This window comes from Grampus griseus (genome assembly GCF_964374135.1).
Source record: "Grampus griseus genome assembly, chromosome: 2".
In the NCBI taxonomy this organism is placed as follows: domain Eukaryota; kingdom Metazoa; phylum Chordata; class Mammalia; order Artiodactyla; family Delphinidae; genus Grampus; species Grampus griseus.
Genome location: NC_139018.1, coordinates 131,888,388 through 131,908,275, shown reverse-complemented (window position 1 = coordinate 131,908,275; position 19,888 = coordinate 131,888,388). Strand labels below are relative to the sequence as shown.

Sequence of the window (19,888 nt, the reverse complement as noted above, 5' to 3'; positions counted from 1 at the left end):
TACTTAAAGGAATTGGATTAAATGATTCCAACAACCCTACAGAGTAAGGATTGTTAGTATCCCCATTTTACAGATGAAGAAACTGAAGTACAGAATGATTAAATATGAAGCCCAGATCACATAACGAGTAAGCCATGGATCTTCGGTTTGAACTTCCCCTCCTCACTTTACACTATAATGTCATTATCCTCTGGGGATCTATTCTCTTTCTTTGTGTGTTTTATAAAATAAATAATACTTTATTTTTAATTCATTTTTCTGTTGTGGTATAGTTGATTACAATAGTATATTAGTTTCAGGTGTGCAAGATAGTAAATTTTTATAGATTATATTCCATTTAAAGTTATTATAAAATATTGGGTATACTCCCTGTGTTGTACAATATATTCCTGTAACTTATTTATTTTATACAGAGTAGTTTGTACCTTTTAAACCCCCACCCCCATCTTGAAACTCCCCACTTCCCTCTCTCTAGGAATCTATTTTCCATCGAGGGAGAAGAACACTAATAAGACAATTAGAATAGCATTGATACTAGGTAGAGGTTAGATAGGATGCGGGGGGAGGTCCTACATCCCAGGAAGGTTGTAGAAGAGAGAGAGAAACAAAGGAAAGTTCTGAAGAAGCAACAACTTATCAGCATCTCTGAGAATGAGAAGAGCTAGCTGGGCACAGAGTTGATGAATGGGGGCTTCAGTAGGTGGGCACCTTTGTGCAGAGGCTCAAAGCCCAAGACTGTGCTAGATACAGGGAGATAGAGGGGTGTCAGTAGGTCTGTGCCACTGGGGATGGACGTGGCAGAGCCTGGAGATGCGGCTGGTCATGCAGGGCCTTGAGTGGATGGAAATGCAAATGAAAAAAATTGAGTGAGGGAGGTACTGGCAGCAAAGAAGATAAGAGGATGTGGAGTGGGGGCAAGACTGAGGCAAGAAGGCCATGTCCTCTGGTAAAAGTATCTCCATGTTTGAATGTCTGTTAATAGACAAATGTAGCTGTTGTGCAGTTGATAATGGTCAAGGAACTGTGTCTGATGAGAAGAGGTCAGAGCGATTTAAACAGGCCCCCAGCTCTACAGTGCTTTTGACGGCGGCTGTGCCCAACACAGCTGTGGTGGCCACGTCTGAGACGTATTTTCAGCCATGAACAGAGCACTATTCTACCCAGCTGCAACACAGGAAGGCACATGAGGCTCAACTCCTATTAATTCTTTGGCCATTCATTACTACAGTGACCTTAAAGTTCCCAGTGGGCATTCAAGTACAACGTCATGTGTAACTCTGTTGGAATTCCATTGTAATTCAGCGCATAAGGACCAGGAAAAACTTTTACCCCAACTTTTGGCAGCTAACAAATAGATAGACTTACATAAATCTCTCAGAGCAAGGCTTCCCTGCTCCTGACAGCAAAGACCCTGATGATTTTGCATTTACATGGAGTGAACGGTATTTTCTTTTCTCTACATTCTCTAATTACCTTCTTTCATTGTATACAGGTTTCAAATGTATGCATGCATCAGGCTAACATTTGCTTAACATGTGACGTTTATATTATCCCAGGCAGCAGACAGGGTCGGTCAGAATACTGAGGTATCTTGTATGTCCTGTGATGATAGAGTGGTGGCTCCAACACTTGTGTCCTTGAGTGGTGAGGGAAATCTCCACAGAGGAGGTAATGAAATTAAGGTAGACCTAGGACAGGGGAGTCATCCCTGCAAATGTTCCAGAGTAAGACTTAGAAGGCACACTCCTAGGAAGAAGAACTTCTTTGAAGTAATATTATGAAATATTAAGCAATGAAGATGAGAAAGCAGGATAAGTGAAGTTTGAATGATGGTGAGCACGTGGGGAATGATAGATTGATGGATCTTATATTTTATCTAAAGTTACATGTTTAAGGGACAGAGAATGAAGGCAGAAAGACCAAGGTGAGGACAGGAGGCCAGTTGTGAGGAGAGAGTTCACAAACTGTGGTGAATACCACGCATGTATGAAGGAAAGCATCATGTGGGTAAATCACGAAAGAATGGTCTACAGGATTTTATGACCCTCGTTTCTGTTTCCATGGGTAGAAGAGTCAGAGGACTTCATTTTTCCATGCCTAGGAAATGAGGAAAATAATGACTTCATTGACACAAAGGTCAACTAGTGGGGCACCCATTTGGGAGAGAAACTCTAGGATGGAGTTTTACCCACCTTACTGGATGTGATCACAGTAATTTCTGGGTTTTGTTTTGAAATTTTGTCAAAGACATTCTTAGGATGTGTTAGTAAACCTGAAGAGTTGAATGAATGAATGGGGATTCCTTGGATTTTTTCATTCATTGAAAGGTTTGAGTCAGGGATTCCCTATTTAGAATTTAGGGAGCTGCCAAGTCAGGAAGTCCGGGGATTTCTATGAAAATATTTAACAAATTGTTTAATTTTGAGATGGAAATCTTTGATTTATCAGAGTTCTTCAATCTTGGGCATTCTATGAAAGACAAGATACTCCATGGTAACTGGAATGATGGTCTAGTAAGTTTTTGAGTGTTAGTCCCAGTATCTTTGAACTAAGTCCTCAGTCTTACAAGCAGGAATATTCAGTGGATTAAATGAGTAAAATGTGCCATCTTACATTTTCTGAAATGTCTACTATACAGACAGTGAGTGTAGGCTCTTGAGCCAACTCTCTGGATTCAGATCCCAGTTCTGCCACTTATACTGGAGTAAGTGATTGGGGCCAATTATTACCTTTTCTGACTCAAGTTCTCATCTGTAGAATGGGCATAATAATAATTCCTACTTCATAACATTCCTGGATGAATTAGTGCCTATAAAGAGTTTAAACCAGTGGATGGCCTTTAGTAATCACATAAAAATATTAACTATTATGAGTATTATTTTGGGTAAATTGCTTTGACCTTCTTCCTCTGTGTCTTAAATTTTTAAAAAACTGTGAAACATTTAAACATTTTACCACTAAAACTGTGGGTTGCCAAGAGAAAAATACATGACTTAACTGACTTGGCTGTTGGGAGGGCTAATCTGACAGTGTGTGTACGAATGTGTCTGGTACATATCTCCACTTTTAGCATCCAACACATAAACACATGTGACACACCATGCACACAAGCAGACGATCATGGAGATCTTTATAAGGATTGCATTAATTGGGAAAAAAATGACATCTTGTTAAAATTTATGTTTTCTAACATATGAATGTAATATATTCCTTCATCTACTTAACTCATCGTTAATTTACCTCAGTATTTGAGAGTTTTATGTATAAAAATTTGACACATTTTTGTGAGATATAGTCTGAAGTATTTGATTGGTTTCATGCTATTTTTGTTTGTTTGTTTGTTTGTTTTTGCGTTACGCGGGCCTCTCACTGTTGTGGCCTCTCCCGTTGCGGAGCACAGGCTCCGGACGCGCAGGCTCAGCGGCCATGGCTCACGGGCCCAGCCGCTCCGCGGCATGTGGGATCTTCCCGGACCGGGGCACGAACCCGTGTGCCCTGCATCGGCAGGCGGACTCTCAACCACTGCGCCACCAGGGAAGCCCGGTTTCATGCTATTTTAAAGGGTATCTTTTTTTTCAGATTTCATCTCTACCTGTTTGTTACTGGGATATAAAAGTGAAATTAATATTCCTACATTGACTTTGAATCTATCAACCTTGATAAACTTAATTATCTTAATTTTTATATGAAAATTATTATTCTGGTTGTTGTATTACATAAACATATCATCTAGGAATATTTTTTTTCTTTCTTATTTTTCAGTCCTTATACATTTTACTTTGTTTTCTTGCTTTATTGTACTGGCTAGTAGCTCCAGTACAGCGTTGAACAGAATTGGTGTTGGTGAACATTCCGTTCTCATACACGATCTCAGAGAGAAAGCTTTCAACATTTTACCCTTAATGTTGTTTTCTGTAGGTTTTTGTAAAGGTGCTTTATTAGCTTAAGGAATTTCCCTTTTATTCCTAGTTTGCTGAGAGTTTTTATTGTGAATGTAGGTTGAGTTTTGTCAAACATTTTTCTGCATTCATTGAGATAACCTTATGGTTGTTTTTGTTTTCTCCTATTTTTGTTAATGTGGTATATTATTATGATTGATTTTCAAATATTAAACCAATCTTACATTTCTGGAATAAACTCAGCATCCAATCTCTTTATGTATGCTGGGATTTTATTTACAACTTTTTTGCCTAGGATTTTTGCAGCTGTGACCATCAGTGAGATTTGATATATAGTTTTCTGTTCTTGAAAATTCTTTATGGTGTGAAGGTTATTCTAGACTCATACAATAGGTGGGCAGTGTTCACTCTTTACCATTATCTGGAAGAGTCTGTGTAAGCCTGTTGTAATTACTTCCTTTAAGATTTTATATAATTTTCTAGTGAAGTATCTGGGCCTGGAGTTTTCTTTCAGGGAAGATTTTAATTAAATATTCAGTTTCTGTAGTATATCTAGAGATCTGTTCAGCTATTCTATTTCTTCTCATATCTGTTTCTGTAAGTTGTCATTTTCTAAGAGTTTTTCCATTTCATTTAAATTTTCTACTTTTTGACATGAAGTTGTTTATAAAATCCTCTTACTATCTTTGATGACAGTAGAATCTGTAGCATTGTTCACTTTTTTATGCTCAAAATTGTGTTTTCCCTTCTTTCTTCTTGACAGTCACTTATCAATCGTTAGTCTTTAGCAAGAACCATCATTTGCCTTTGTTAATCTTCCCTGTTGCCTGTTTTCTTTTCCATTAATTACTACTTTTATTTTTATTACTTTTTTCCTTCTACTTTCTTTCAGATTAATTTATTATTCTTATTTTAACTCTTTAAGATGAATAACTAGATCATTTATTTTCAATCTTTCTGTTTTCCTAACGTAAGCATTTAAAGCGCTACAGTTTCCTAAATGCTTAACTCCATGCCAAACATTTAGGCACTGATACTCATTATCAATTCACATTTAGTAAAAACTTTTTTCTAATTTCTATTTTTATTTCTTCCTTGCCAAGAAGTATATTGCTTAATTTCTAACAAATGGCCAACTTTTATAAATTTTTGAAAAGAAGGTTATTGAGTGTATTATTTTATATACATTTATTGATTAATTGGTTGATGGTGTTCAAATCTTTTATACTCATACTGGTCTTTATTTTTGGTTCTTCTTGTATTAATTAAAGATGTGTGTTAAAACCTTCCATTGGGGCCATGGATTTGTCTACTCTTTGTAGTTTGATCAGGTTTTGCTTTCTATATTCTGAAGTTATGTTATTTGGTTTGTACATGTTAAAATTGTTGTATTTTCCTGTTTAATTGGATCACTAATCAATAGAAAGTGACCGATTTTAAAAATTGGCCTTAATGTCTTGTTTAACTAATGATGTGGCTATACCGTCTTCCTTTTAGTGCTTTCTTCATAATACAAGTTTTCTATCACTTTCTTTCAACCTGTTTATGTTTTAGATATCTCTTTTGTTTCTGAGAGTCACTGTTTTTTACTTGCAGCATGTAGTGCATGCAAATTTAATGTGGTTACTGATATACTTAGATTTAAATCTGTGGTTTTTATTGTGTCTTTTTTACCCTTGCTCTGTTATTTGGGGTTTTTTCATTATTTTCTGTAATTTTCTTCTATATTCCTCTATATATAAGCACCCTTTTGCCATTTTGTTGCTGTTGTTGTTGTTACCCTAGAGTTTACAGCATGGCTTATTACCACAGTCTAATATTAATTGTTACTATTATCATCTTCCCAGTCAATTCAGTCAATTAATCTATGTTCCATGTCTCTTCTCTTTGACATCTTCTATCTTTTTGCTCTTTGTGATGCCTTCTAAGTACTTTCTTTGGACTATCTTGCACAACCTTATTTCCTCTGATATTTAAAGTCCAGTTTAATCCATGCATGGGGGTCTTAAGTTTTTGTTTATTTGTTTGTTTGTTTGTTTGCGGTTCGCGGGCCTCTCACTGCTGTGGCCTCTCCCGTTGCGGAGCACAGACTCCGGACGCGCAGGCTCAGCGGCCATGGCTCACAGGCCCAGCTGCTCCGCGGCATGTGGGATCTTCCCGGACCAGGGCATGAACTGGTGTCTGCTGCATTGGCAGGTGGACTCTCAACCACTGTGCCACCAGGGAAGCCCTGGGGGTCTTAACTTTAATCACTGCATATCTTTTTAAAGTTCTCCTTGCTTTGTTTTCAAATCTTCTTGGTCATTTTCATCATCTCTTCCTTGACTATATTTTTAAGCCTCTGTTTTTTGACTTTTAAATTATTAAACATTATTATTTAACACACTGTGTTTGCTTTCCGTATTTGAAGACTTTTGTTTGGGATTTTGCTGTTACTTCTGCTGGCTCTTACTCTTGATGCTGTGTGTCCTTTTATATTTTGCAGTTTTAATTATGAACTCATATTCCTTGGATTTGTGTGTGTGTGAGGCATACTCAGATATCTGAGTTGATAGTGCATTTCCTTAGAGAGGATTATTGCTCGAGTCACTTTGGGGTGACTCAACCTGGGATCTCTTTTTTTAATTAAATTTTTTGCTGAGGCTTTTCAGAGTATACTGGTAGCATAAACTCAGATGATAAATCCTGGCACTAGCATCGTGACACACAAGAGAGTTCTTTGCATCCATTTATATATGGTGGATTTGTCCCTCCCTTCCTTTCTTCCTTTTTTGTCTCTGTCTTTCTGTCTGTCTCTCTCAATTCATCCTTACCCTGAAAATGTAAATTTTATGCAGTGTTCTTCTACTTGAATCTTCCTTTGTGGAGGCCCTAGGCTTTATCTTCTGCCCCCCATGCAGGTAACAGATGCAGGAGTTCAAAATTTCAATATTTGGCAGAAATTATTAGAGTGAAATTGACTTTGGAAGTTGGTAATCTCCAGAATTCTTGCAATATATTTTATACTCTGATGTTTTCTTATTTTTATGTCAGCCTAATGGTGGCCTTCTCTTTTTTTTCAAGGTATTAAAAATTATTTAGCTATTATTTAACTTTTTTTAAAGGCAGGTTTGCTATTTTTAGAAAAGGAGCCATAATGTATATTTCTTTATAAAAAGTAGTTCCATGCATTTTCCATAGTTTTTCTTATCTTCAAAATGCTACCTGATATAATTAGCTTTTTTCATATTTATGTCACTTTTGTGCAATAACAACAAGAAAAATGAGGCTAAGTAACACTTACTGAATAATTACTATGTGCCAGATATTGTTTTTAAGGGGTTTACATTTATTAATTCATTGAATCCCCTCAGCATCTCTATAAAATAGAAAGTCATTATTCCCACTTTACAGATGGGAAAATTAAAGCACAGAGAAGTAGAGTACATTGCTTAGGCTCACCTAATGGAAAAGAGATGGATTGATCGCTACCTACCTGTGAATTGGCATCCAGGATCTGACACTTACTATGTCGCTGCTTTAAAAAGCAACAACAACAACAAAAACAGAAATAGGGCACACAGATTGGTATTTGTTTTTACTTGTTTATTTCAGTTTTAATTTATTGATTTTATATTTTTATTTATTTTGATTATGTGATATACATCCATTATAAAAGTAATCAAACAGAAAGCTTCCCATTATTCTCTGTAGCTCCATCTTCCCTCTTTCTTTCCCTCTCCCCCCATCATATTGAGCTATCATTCACAGTTTGGAGTATATCCTCCAGAGGTTTTCTCAGTATGTGTGTGTGTGTGTATATATATACATACTTACATATTTCTGAAACTTAGGTTTTCACTGTATCTAGCTTTGAGCCTCTGTGTTGAGGGCAAAGGTGTTTGTGTGGGTGTTCTTTTCATATTCTCATTGTTTTTTAAAGCTGTATTGTATTGCAGAATGTAAATCTATTTAGTTTTTCCTCTTTATTTAGATAAGTTTAGATATTTATTTTATTTAGATATTATCTTATTGATGATACTGAAGCTATTTTCTTTTTTAACTACTGCAAACCATACTGCATCACACATTCATGTACTATCCCTGTGTCCTTGTGCAAAGATATTTGCAGGTTAAATTTCTTGCCCTGGCATAACAGGGGCAATTGTGGCATCCATAACATTTTCTCAAATATTGTGAGGTTGCCTACTAAAAAGTTCTACTACAAATTCTTCTATGGAAGAGAATAGTCAGGAAGGGACCTACAAATATGTAGACATTTAAAATAACATAGAAAGCAATATGATAAAGGAGTGGGGGAAATATTGATTATTCAAATTCTTGATGTCAAGTCACTTGACTAGGGGAAGTCTTTTACAAGAAATACCAAATCTAAAAATCAACAGGGAAAAAATTGATGAATTTAGTCATGTAAAATACATAATTTTTATCTTTAAAAAATTATAAACAAGATTTTTTTAAAAGACAAGAAAGCAACAAACTGGGAAAATGTTTGCAACAATATGACAAAGGACCGATTTCTTTAGTATCCAAAGAGATTTTATTTGAAGAAAACATCAAGGGGGGTGGGGATAGACAAATAGTAACGTCTTTCCTTTTTTTTTTTTTGAGTTTTTACAAGTGTGCTAGAAGCAGAGCTAACTTTTTTTTTTTTTTGGAAACAAAACAAGATAAAAATTTAATATGAAAACTAAGCTAACCATCTTTCACGTGTTACCAGAGCTATTGTAAATGCAAGTACCTGTTAAATTCTAGCAAAACTCTATGCTGTAGGTATTATTATTATTCCCATTCTTTAGAGAATAAATTATTGTTCAGACTGATTGAAACACTTTCCTCTAGTCACTCAACTTTTAGAGGTAGAGCTTGAACTCAAACCCATGTCAGTTTGCTTATAAAATCAATTTTCTTAAGCACTTCCCTAAATAGTTGCCTCTGGCAAGAAAATAAGCTAGATATCACTAAGAAACACATTAAAATGACCAACAGTCATATTAAAATGCATTCACCTTTGCTTATATTTTAAAGAAGTGAGACATTAAATACACACACATGTGTACATAATATTGTATCTCTCCATAGGCAAAGATTTAAAATATTAATAACAATTTTTAACAAGAGAGTGAGGTATAACTGGATTGCTCTTATATTTTTAAATTTGTTATTGAAGTATAGTTAATTTACAGTGTTGTGTATATATATGTGTGTGTGTGTGTGTGTGTGTGTGTGTGTATATATATATATATTCTTTTTCAGATTCTTTTCCATTATAGGTTATTATAAGATACTGAGTATAGTTCCCTGTGTTATAGAGTAGGTCCTTGTTGTTGAACTATTTTATATATAGTAGTGTGTATATGTTAACACCAAACTCCTAATTTCAGGCTTGATTTGCTCATCTGTAAAAGGGGGATAATCCTTACTTGTGAGCATTACAATCTAAATACATAAAAAAAAAATCTTAGGACAGTGGCACATATTAAATGCCCAATAACTATTATAAGCTGCTCTTCCCAAATCCCCTAACACCCACCCCACCAAAGAAACAGACAACAGAAATAAATCTTTCATCTCAGTAAAGATGAAGGCCCAGAAGAAGAAATGCCCCAGACACTCATGAGCTCTCATCAGGGCACTGGATTTAATGATCACTTTCTAGGATTGTGCAAGGATTTCCATAGTATATTCAGTTCTACATCCCATATTCTAGATCTCAAGTCAAAGCAGGCAATAGATAGAACAAAAGGAGCCAAGGGCCTTGTGAAAATAATGTACGGCAACATTCCCTACATTGTCTATGGGTTGGTGGTGTAATGGTTTATAGCCAGATGCTCCCCAGCCCATTTCAGGGCATTATGAACCTTCTGGAGTCAGTGAGTCTGGAAATTCTAAATATAAGTTATTAGAAAAATGCAAAAGCACTGTACTAATATCCTCCCTTTTCTCAATATTTACTGGCAACCATGTGTTAATTGAGAGAGAAATATTGACTTTGAAGTGACCTGACTCACCTTTCGTTTTGAAGCTCTGCATGCACAGAGCCACATAACAGTATTGCAGTGTTTAATCACTTTGGAGAGCCAAAGTCTCTTCAGTACTGTCGGTTCCAGGAAGGCAAAGTCACCAAGATTCTGACAAGCCGAATGGCAGTTGGTCTTGTGACTTTCTCCTCAAGAATGTTTTTCTACTGCCCAATCAGTTTGGCAGATTTTATCTCCAAGTTTTGAGAAGAAACATTTCCAATAGACCTTTCTCATGTGTATAAACTAAGAAGTAAACATGGCAAAATGAATCTACAGCTGTTCTTGAGCCTCAGAGAAAATGACATGTATGTGGTTTGTCTACAGCACGTTTAACTGGACGGTCCCATTCCTTTCCTTCCTGGCCTGTTTGATACTGGCAGTCGCCACCATCACTTTGTATTTCATTCCACTGCGGTACATCATTTTAATCTGGGGTAAGTTTGGCACGGTCCTTTTGCTAGCAATCAATTCCAGGTAAGAACCAATAACTCATTTTTAAAGTGTGGCTATAAACTTTAAATGTGCTCTTGTTGGCAATTAAACACGAGATTAAGAAAAGTATTGGGGGAACAAAAACTTCCAGGACCTCCCTGAAAAGGCCAGTTACATGAACGATTAGCATAGATATTTATAGGCTGCTTGCATAATTGCAATCAAATAAAAATGTGATTGTGCATGCTATTTCCCTTTGGGCTTTCAGAGTCATAAATACTCTTGAATAATATACTGCTGTGGCCCAGTAACTTTCAGGAAACACTGTTATTCAGAGTGAGCAAACACCTGCATCTTGCCCTTTATATTATGTAAAAGTAGATCTAGCCACTGCTAGGCTGCTCCTGACACTTTATCTCCCCTGGAAGGAAAAAAATAACCTAACCCAATACTTAAATCCAGAAGCAGTGAGGTGAAAGGGAGGGACCCTCAGTGACTACCTAACCAGTGCCTGAAAGGAAAGAAAAAGCTATTATTTACCAGGGGAAATGGTGAGCCTATATAAAGTTTAGCTGCTTTTAAAAAAAGTAGAAACAAAAACAGCAAACTGGAAATAAATGTCAGGACTTGATTTCCTACTCAAGCTAGCAATTGGAAAAATTACAAGCAACTTCGTGAATATTTGTGTCTGTTGCTGGGTGGGCGTTGGGTTGATATAAGGAGAGTGCATTGCAGTTAGTTAATTGGAGAAGCAATCAACACTTTTCTGGAAGAATCTATCAGTTTTCGTTTTCCATTGCTCAGCTCCTGTGACCACTGCTCAGTTCTTAACCGTAGTTACTTCTAGGGATCTTCAGATGTTAAGAGAGGTTCAGAGAAGTTCCAAATGTAGGTGACTGTGTTGAGATGCATTCATCTGTAAGCAAAAGCTGAAAGCCTGCAAATGCCAGGGTGAGGGGGAGCTATAATATTTCTAAAACCATTAAATGTAGACCATTTCCAAAGAGAACCCAGGCAGAATCCTGCTGATGAGAAAGGCCAAACTAGACATTCAGAAATGGGAAAAGTCATGGGAAAAATGGAATAACTCATAACATTTCAGAAATAGAATGATTTTGAGAGAGCATAATCCATTCATAATCCATTCTGTATTTTATCCAGGAGGTGAAAATCCTATTACATAAAGTCTGTCTCCTTTGTAACAAGCCCTAGAAAAGGAAAAGATATTCTAACTCCCTCTTCAGGGGTCCATTTTAATACTTCATGACTCTTACTCTTGGAGAAAGTCGTCTCATATCCATGCTTAGTTTTTGTTTGTTTTTCTGTTGTGTTTTTCAGTTTCAGCACATTGGCCCATATTTGACCTTTAGGAAGGAGAGCATGGAGCTTTTCAGGGGCCCATTGATTAAGAAGGAATACATATTTTATAAAAGCATTTCCCTGAATACTCATATACTGAATGTTATCTGTATAGATTGAATCATCTCATTCTTTCTTGTTTTTCGTTAAGTGTTAGTTTCTCAATCCATTTGCTGATCACATTTAAAACACAGATCTTAAAACTGTTGTCGAACCCTAACAAGAACTTGATCCAGAATTATAAGCATTTGGCCAGTGTTTTGCTCTTTTTAAAAAGTTGGTGTGAGTTGACGGTCAGCTTGTTAAACACTGTTGCACATGATTTCTTCATCCTTCTGGTATATACTTGATTTGCTTTTCTGCATCTCTCCCTCCAGAAAGAAGACTATACTATGTTTCTTCCTTAGATTGTCAGTATTGGGATTCCAATCCATCTTTCAATTTACCCCACATCCCTTTGACTTCTCCTCTTATCCTCCAAGTTCTTGGCAGCTTTTCAACACCAACTTTTTGCATCTACTTAATGAGACATTGTTCTATTTATTGTTCAACTTACGGATGAAATTATGAAATAGCAGGGAGTTTAAGATGCTCTCCTGGATGAAAATAACCCTTTGATCTTTATGTTCTGTGTCTCATTCTTTAGTTTTAGACAGAGGCTTATAGTTTATTGATGAGCTTACCATAGATAAGCCTTGACTTATCACATGACCTGTTGCCTCTTCTCATCATGTAAAACCTGCCATACCATCATGGAATATATTCTGCCATTCTGTTAGGATTTATTCTTTTCCAAGACAAGTTAGTTATTAGCTAGCACAGATCCAGGACTTTCCTTTGCACGTCTCTTACATGATCGTATTCTTGGCAGAGAATTTATCACGTAGAAGAAGACAACTTTATACGTCTTAAATTTCTAATTTTCCTTTTAACCATATTAAGCATCAAAAGACTATTTCTTATCCTAAGTTACTCATTTTCATTGAGTCCTGAAGTGGTGGATAAGATCCTTAAATTTTTGTGTGTGATGTTTTTTAACCTTTTGGAGCAAAATTTTTTAACTCTGTGTTCTGTATTTCCCTATTCTTTACATCCAAATAACATTTTTGTATAAGTATTTATTAAGTAGCATAATTATTTAACATAAGTCTATGAAAGCAGCCTAATTTCATGATGGCTGTGGGGAATATTCCTTGACTCACCAACTTTATTGTAAGGTTTTAAATGGTGAGATACTTTCTTTCCTCTTTAACCGTATAATTCCTAGTGCAGCTACATATAGGTAATAGATCTTTAGTGGGTACTTGGCAAATATTTTATAAGTGGATGAGTCTGCAAGTTTAATACCTGTGATCTACATAGATGGCATTTTTTGAGCTCACCACCTCTCTTATTTGGGAATGTAATTATGAAAATTAAGTTAGAAGTGGTTTAAGAGGGATGTCTGGAATTTTCTCTAGAAAACTGTATCTACTGAATTTTGGTCATTTGTTTGTTGTATGTGTTTCTAGAAGGCAAGGCACCTTTGAGGATTAGATCCCATGGAGGTTTTCTGTACCTTTTGAGAGGTTTCCGTATTCCTTCCATTCTGTTCTTCATCATAGATGCTCTAATTATACTTTTTCAGTTCTGATCTTAGCCACTTCTGATTTCCCAGGTAGATTACAAACTCTCCAAGCCAGATTTTGAGCTGCTTGAAAGAAACTGTGACTATTTAACTTTGTACCTCCATTTGGTAGTGCAATATATATCACATGGAAGACACTTAGTGTTTGATACAGGAGCAAGCAGGGACCCTCTGCCCCATCTCGCCCATCCCCACCAGTATTTTGCAGTTAGGGCTACATGCCAGTCACTCATAAAATGTTCTAATTCAGTTTCAAGTGTCTATTCCCTAGTGACCATACGTGCAAAGCAGCCATGCGATTTTTCCTCTCTCTTTCTCCGAGTGATTTATTTTTTTAACCAGAGGGCTCATTCCAATCCACTGATCTATTCAATCTATCATCATTAAATTATAGTGTCTTTCCCAAATGTTAATCCCTTGGTATTTAAATCCCACTTTCTTTCTTTGGCTAAAAAAAAAACATAAAAATTTACGGCAGATATGCTCTATCTGTATTGTTTACGTGAAAAAATCTAAAGGTACATCTAGCATGCTACTGGAGAAACCCACAACTTCCAAATTTGGTATGTAGTCACATACCTGCCAGTATAAAGACTTTTCCATCACCGCCTGCTTTGTTTTCTTGGGTTATTGACATCTACAGTAATGATGGTAGCCCCCTTCATTGTGGTGGAATTTCAGATTATAGAATCCTCTTGCCTTTGTTGTCCAATGTGATTCTCCCTTCAACCCAAGGAACTATATAATATAGGTCTTTATTATTCAGATTTTAATATAAGAAATCTAAGGTTCAGGGAGGTTAAGTAATTTGTCTGAAACTACAGCTAATAGTACATGGTGAGGCCAGAACTGGAACCCAGCTATTCTTGTTCCCAAACCCTTGTTCCTTGCCCAGTTGCCCTTTAAAGATGACCACAGGCTCTATGATCCCCTCTTGACACTTGGTTTTACACTGTAGATAATATGGTGGAATTACTGACATTTGAGCCTGTGACATCTTAAAAAAAACAAGATGTGCTTTTGAAGCACACAATCTGAGTTCCTTATAATTTTTATTCTCACTAAGTTTTTCAAACATAGACTGTCGGAGTGCTTTGTGGACTTCTTCTGCCCTTATTGGTGCATTTGAGCTACTGGGCAGGTTTATAATCTACTCAGTGACTAAGAATGCAGTGTTTTGATCGGCTGTGATATTATCCCTTCCTGGCTGTTCATTGTAAAGACTCCAGATGCGCACACTATATATAATTAACAATAGAAGATATATCTTTCCTCAATACGTCTTTGTCTCCCTTCATCATTTTGCCTTGTCTGTTTTCTTTTGCCAGAAAGCCCATGCTACAATTAAATGTCTTTAGAATAACACAGTGGAGAGTATTTTAAAGGAACACTGGGGGAAATTTTAGCTAGAAACATGAAGCTGCCTGTGGAGGTAGAGGGAAGAAAGGCATAGAGTGGCTTTGACTTGAGAAAAAGTGGGCTATTTGCAGGAAGTCTTCCCCAGCCCAGTCAACAAGCACCCTTGACTTATGAACATGGCCAGGTCCCATTTGCCAAGCAGATGTGAACCCGACCCTCTCTAAAGAAACTACCAGGAGTTTGGCATTGTGTCAGGTGTAATGGCATGCCGAAAGTCCAGTTCTTAGATGAAGGCAAAATAATATTTAATGAGAGAAGAAAAACATCAAACCTCTACTGTGTTGTAGACTATTGAACAGGTAAATGTTACCTTGCCTTCAGAGTAAGAGCCAGTCAGGGTACCACCAACGTGAACATTCAGCATCACGGAGATTGACAAGGACTTCAGATATGGTCCTTAATAAACAAGCACTCTGTGGGCAAACTTCAGAAGGCCACCTTCTGCTTCTAAGACTCGGCACAAAGGGTTGACATTTAGTGAAAAGACCACGTTTATAAACTCTGGCTACAGGCACACACACCTCCAAGAAGCTCCTAGGAGCAGAGTAGGAGACAAAAGCTGGTGGAGGGGTGCCTCCCTCTGAAGAGGGAACCGTGGGCAGAGCTTGTCCTGGACGTGCCCACGTGCCCAAGGTGCCGCCACCAAGGACAAGTTAAACGTCACACCCCCTTCTAATTACCGTTGTCCTAAATCAGCACCGACTTCATGGCCTAGCCAAACCCTCGCACCAGTGCCACGGTCCATAAATTAAGCTAGCAACCACAGTAAGATAATTTTCCAATAATAACTTTTCACAGTTTCCTGCAGCATCAAAGTAAAATCAACATGTCAAGTTCTGTTCTGCAGTGAGAGAAGAGAAACCTGTGAAAATGAGTTGGACGGGGGGGCGGGAGATAGATTTCTTGTGGGTTCTTTTTAACAACAGAAAAACAACTCCCACCCTCCACCTCCCGCTGCTAGGTTTGGTCCAGAGCTCCCAAGCAGAGACTTGTTTGGGCTAGTGAAGGCCTTTTCCCATCTGGGACATTCATTTTCCTAGCAGAGGAGGCTGTTAATCAGTGTCGTCCAAAAAACCAGTGAGCTCCACAGTTTTAGTGTGTGTTTCTGCCGCCCTGCTGATGGAATTGTAATGGGATTTTCACAGCTGAAGAAGGCAAAGCCCCTCTCCAATGATCCCCCTTTCCTTCCTCCAAGAAGAGACATTTGTGAATGATTCCACATGACAGCAACGTGTGCATGACTTGAGGTCCAGTAATTGTTTTCACACTAATTTTTACTTGTGATTGCTTCCCCTCTCCCAGTCAGGTGAGTTTTTAAAGATAGATAGATGGATAGAGAGACATCAGCAGACAGACAGAGATCTCCCGATATTTCTGTTTTTCAGGCATAAATAAATTTACTAAGAAGTTTCGAAATCCCTACGCCATCGACAATAATGAGCTACTAGACTTCCTCTCCAGAGTACCGTCTGATGTTCAAAAGGTATGTAATGAACGCTCACCCCCAACAGGGGCCCCGACCCTGAAGTCTGGCCTGCCTCAGAGCCAGAGGAGCACAGGGCTGTGCTTGTGTGAGTCATTGAGATAACGAATCAGAAAATCCTTAAAGAGGCCAGCCTTGCAAAGAGGTGGCAAGAAAACCTTTGTCCAGAAGCATGAGATGATTGGGGAAAATTATCCTGAAAAAGAGCTACTTAAGAATGATCTGGAACTCACACTGTGAGGCTGTAGTGCAGTGAGATTTGTCCCTTTTCTGATCGTTTGCCTTCCCAAAGAGGATAAGATGGGCTCAGCGAGTAGGAGAGCGTGAGATCCAGAGCTGGGGGAGGCCTGCTTATTTTCCTCCTCTTCCGGATGGCAGGCATTCTACGGGAAGTAGGGGGCAAGAGGATTACTCTTTTGATTCTTCTTTGCCCCGATTATCTCCTAGGCCACCCTCCTATCCCTTTCCCTTTGAAGACTTAAAGATGCTGAGGGCAAAGCCCCCACTTACTCTAATACACATAGAGGCAGAGACAGCATGCAATAATTTGAGATCAGTCAGAAGTATTATTCACAGGTAATGGTCACTTAGTCCAGTAGTGTCCCTTTTCTTTGGATACACAGAGGTTAACCAAGGCAACAATACTGGAAAGTCCATAGAGCAGCCTAATTCAGGCCCCTGCAGATCAGGCTGCTATAAATCCAGAGGCGGGAGGGCAGGCAAAGACCTCTCTAATGGAGAAGAGAAATCATAGAATAGGTAGATGGGGAGACCGTGGCATGAAATGCCATCATGACGATCAAAGACACAATCTTTTATTGTCTGAGAGAATCCCAAATCAAGTATCAATTTCTGGGCCACTGTACCATAATTCATTTCCCAGCAGCTCCGGGTGGATTGCGGAGACGTAAGGCTGAAAGGCCCCAGAGAGTTTCTTTCCTCTTCCAACTTCTAGAGATTAAAATAGATCTTGTGATGCTTTATCTTTTAACCTTCATTTAATGTTATAATTATCTATTAAAATGCATTCTATAAATATGAATTTCCTTGTTAACATTGCATTGCATGATTGTAAAATAGTAACTTGGCCCCTGTTTGTTTGGCCTTGAAGATTGGCAGGCGTGTCATCCCCTAGGGGACCTTCACAAGACACTCTAAAGAAAGCATGCTTTTTTCACATATCTGCTTTCCACCAAGTGTAACTCAGTTTATGTGATGGGGTAGGATGTCCTTGGGGAGTTTGGCACAAATACTCAAAATAGTGAGCACATGTGGTCTGTAATACAATACTTTAAATAAAGCCATTCCACCATCAGCCTATCAAAGCCCACACACCAAAGCAATACGACTGCAACATACCATCACTTGAGTCACAATATGAGTTTGTGCCTGCATCCTTGAAGAATGGAAATTCCCATCAAGCCCCCGCTAAGGATTATCTGTGCACAGTTTGGGCACCAGCCCTGAGCGAGGTCATCCAGTTGGAGTTGGCATGAATACAGAGGGATACAACAAAACAGCATTTGAGGAAGATGTACAGTAAGCTAGCAAGATCTCCGTGTATCTCCAAGAGCACTTGCTAATAACATAGTAGACAGTTTGCCACTGGGGACTCCCCACGTGCTTATATTTGTCACAGATGTTTTAGCCATTACACTGTAAATGAAATTCATTTATAAGAGAAATCTTTATTAGTCTGGGGCCAGCGTTAATTTCAACATCTCTCCCCCCTCTGGCAAAAGAAATGTATGTAATTGGCAGAGATTTTTTTCCCCAAGATTTTAGATATTTCTAAATGAATAATTCTTAGTAAGTTGCTGTATCATATACTAAGATAAACATTCCCAAGAGGCTGTTATTAAGCTCTTTTCTGGTTGAACACGGGCATACACAGAACTAAAACCATCTAGCAGTGCCGAGAGCAGGTAGAAACCCAGAAACCCATGCATCTCATTAGAAAAATCTGCTTTTAATATTTTGGTTTCAAGAAATGATGCATGACTCTTCAAATCCTTCCTGCAATTAATCCCTCCATGTTCCTGTGTTTAGAAAATGATTCATTACCTTTGAACCTTCCTTCCTTTGCCTTGGTGTGTCCTCGGGGAGCCATTAGCACACTGTGGTGAGCTAGGGTTACCTAACTGCCAGTGTCACGTCTGTCTGTTTTCACAGGTGCAGTATGCAGAGTTGAAGCCCGGCAGCAGCCAGAGCCCCCTTCGGAAGAAGCGCAGCGCACTCTAGGACACACACCGACCTTGGACGCCAGCACCCGATTCCGTGTTGGGCTGATTAGACCAATATCCTCTCTCGTTCAGTGGTATCCGTGGTGTCAGTCTGAAATGCGTGCTGTGTGGAGCCCTGTCTGTATCCTCCCCCTTCTTCGTGGCACAGATGCACGCACATGTGTGTGCATCCATGTGCAGGGGTGTCCTGGTTGCATCTTGAGTCAGCCCAGCAAAAGGGAACAACCCAAGATGGTAAAAGACTAACATCCCTTCTCAAGTAGGAGATAAAGCAAGGCTTCCATGGGTCTGAGCACCCTCCTTGAGAACAGCCAGGAGGCCACTTGGATTCGAGCATGACTTTGAACTCGTTTTCACACATCCAACAGATTCTCATTAAGATTCAGTTATTTTCACTCCCCACCCCTACACTCCTTTCAGATGATTGTTCATGAGTCCGTTTTCTTCTCTGAGTTAACAAGTCCTTGATAGATAGTCACTGTCCACCCAAATAATATATATTATAAATAGATTTTTTAAAATAATTACCAGGATTAGCCCAATTCTTTAGGGATCTTTCAGCTTTAATTACCAAAGACCTATATGTAAAATTTCAGTAAGCTGCTTGGTGCTGGATGCCAACCTGCATCATGGTCCGTTGCTGGCAATGGATGTCCCAGGAAGGCCCCAAGGGATCATTCACCCCAAACCTGAAGGTTTCCTGAAAGTATGTGGTTGCCTCAAATAGCCATTTCTTCTGACTTGACTTTTTGCTTATCTCCCAAGTAAAATCTCAATATTATAGCTTGAGAAAGAGGGGGAGGGGAATGAATGAATGAATTCTGAGAAGTGTTTTGAAAGATAAAGGCTGAGCAGCAAGGGACCAATGTACGAGGCTGCTTATCTGATTGTCATACTCCCTTCATTTGCCTGCGTTTTTAAGAAAGTGAAAATGCTGTAGCAATCCAAATGGATCTTTTGTTCCTGAGCAAAATAGGCTACACATAATAAAAATATATCTCAGAACCCCATTCCCAGAAAAGTACCCCCCCAAAGTCTTTTTGAGTATATCAGCCTTCATCGTTTCACTGTAACCCCCTCCAAGTAAAAATCCCAATTTTTATGCATATATAAAATGTATACAAATACTTTTCTGTTCAAATAATGTTTAAGTTGTAAAGACTGTATTTTGTTGACACGTACTTTGTATGTGCAGATTTATATATATATAATATATATATATGTATTGTAAAGAAAAGTTGAGGTAAAAAGATCTAATAGTGAGTTTTACTGTTTTTTTTTTTTTTTTTCCTCTCTCTCTCTCTGGGTTGTAATTTAATAATCTTCAAACAAAATGTTTATGAAAAATGCCAAAGATTCTAAACCTTATCATCCTGTGTCTGTTTTTCTTCATATTCTATCTT

The 19,888-nt window shown here is 38.1% G+C and overlaps 1 protein-coding gene across 5 annotated transcripts in view; it reads left to right on the top strand.

Moving 5' to 3' along the window:
* MCTP2 (multiple C2 and transmembrane domain containing 2) overlaps positions 1–18,483 on the top strand; it is a gene marked incomplete at both ends in the record, with an annotated part of 189,453 nt that extends 170,970 nt beyond the window's left edge. For all 5 annotated transcript variants that reach the window (XM_082649196.1, XM_082649195.1, XM_082649194.1 and 2 more), the window contains 3 exons: positions 10,247–10,356; positions 16,145–16,242; positions 18,415–18,483. In XM_082649196.1, the coding sequence (XP_082505322.1) occupies positions 10,247–10,356; positions 16,145–16,242; positions 18,415–18,483 (277 nt within the window). The remainder of the gene's footprint in view (positions 1–10,246; positions 10,357–16,144; positions 16,243–18,414) is intronic.
* Positions 18,484–19,888: the final 1,405 nt, after the last annotated feature.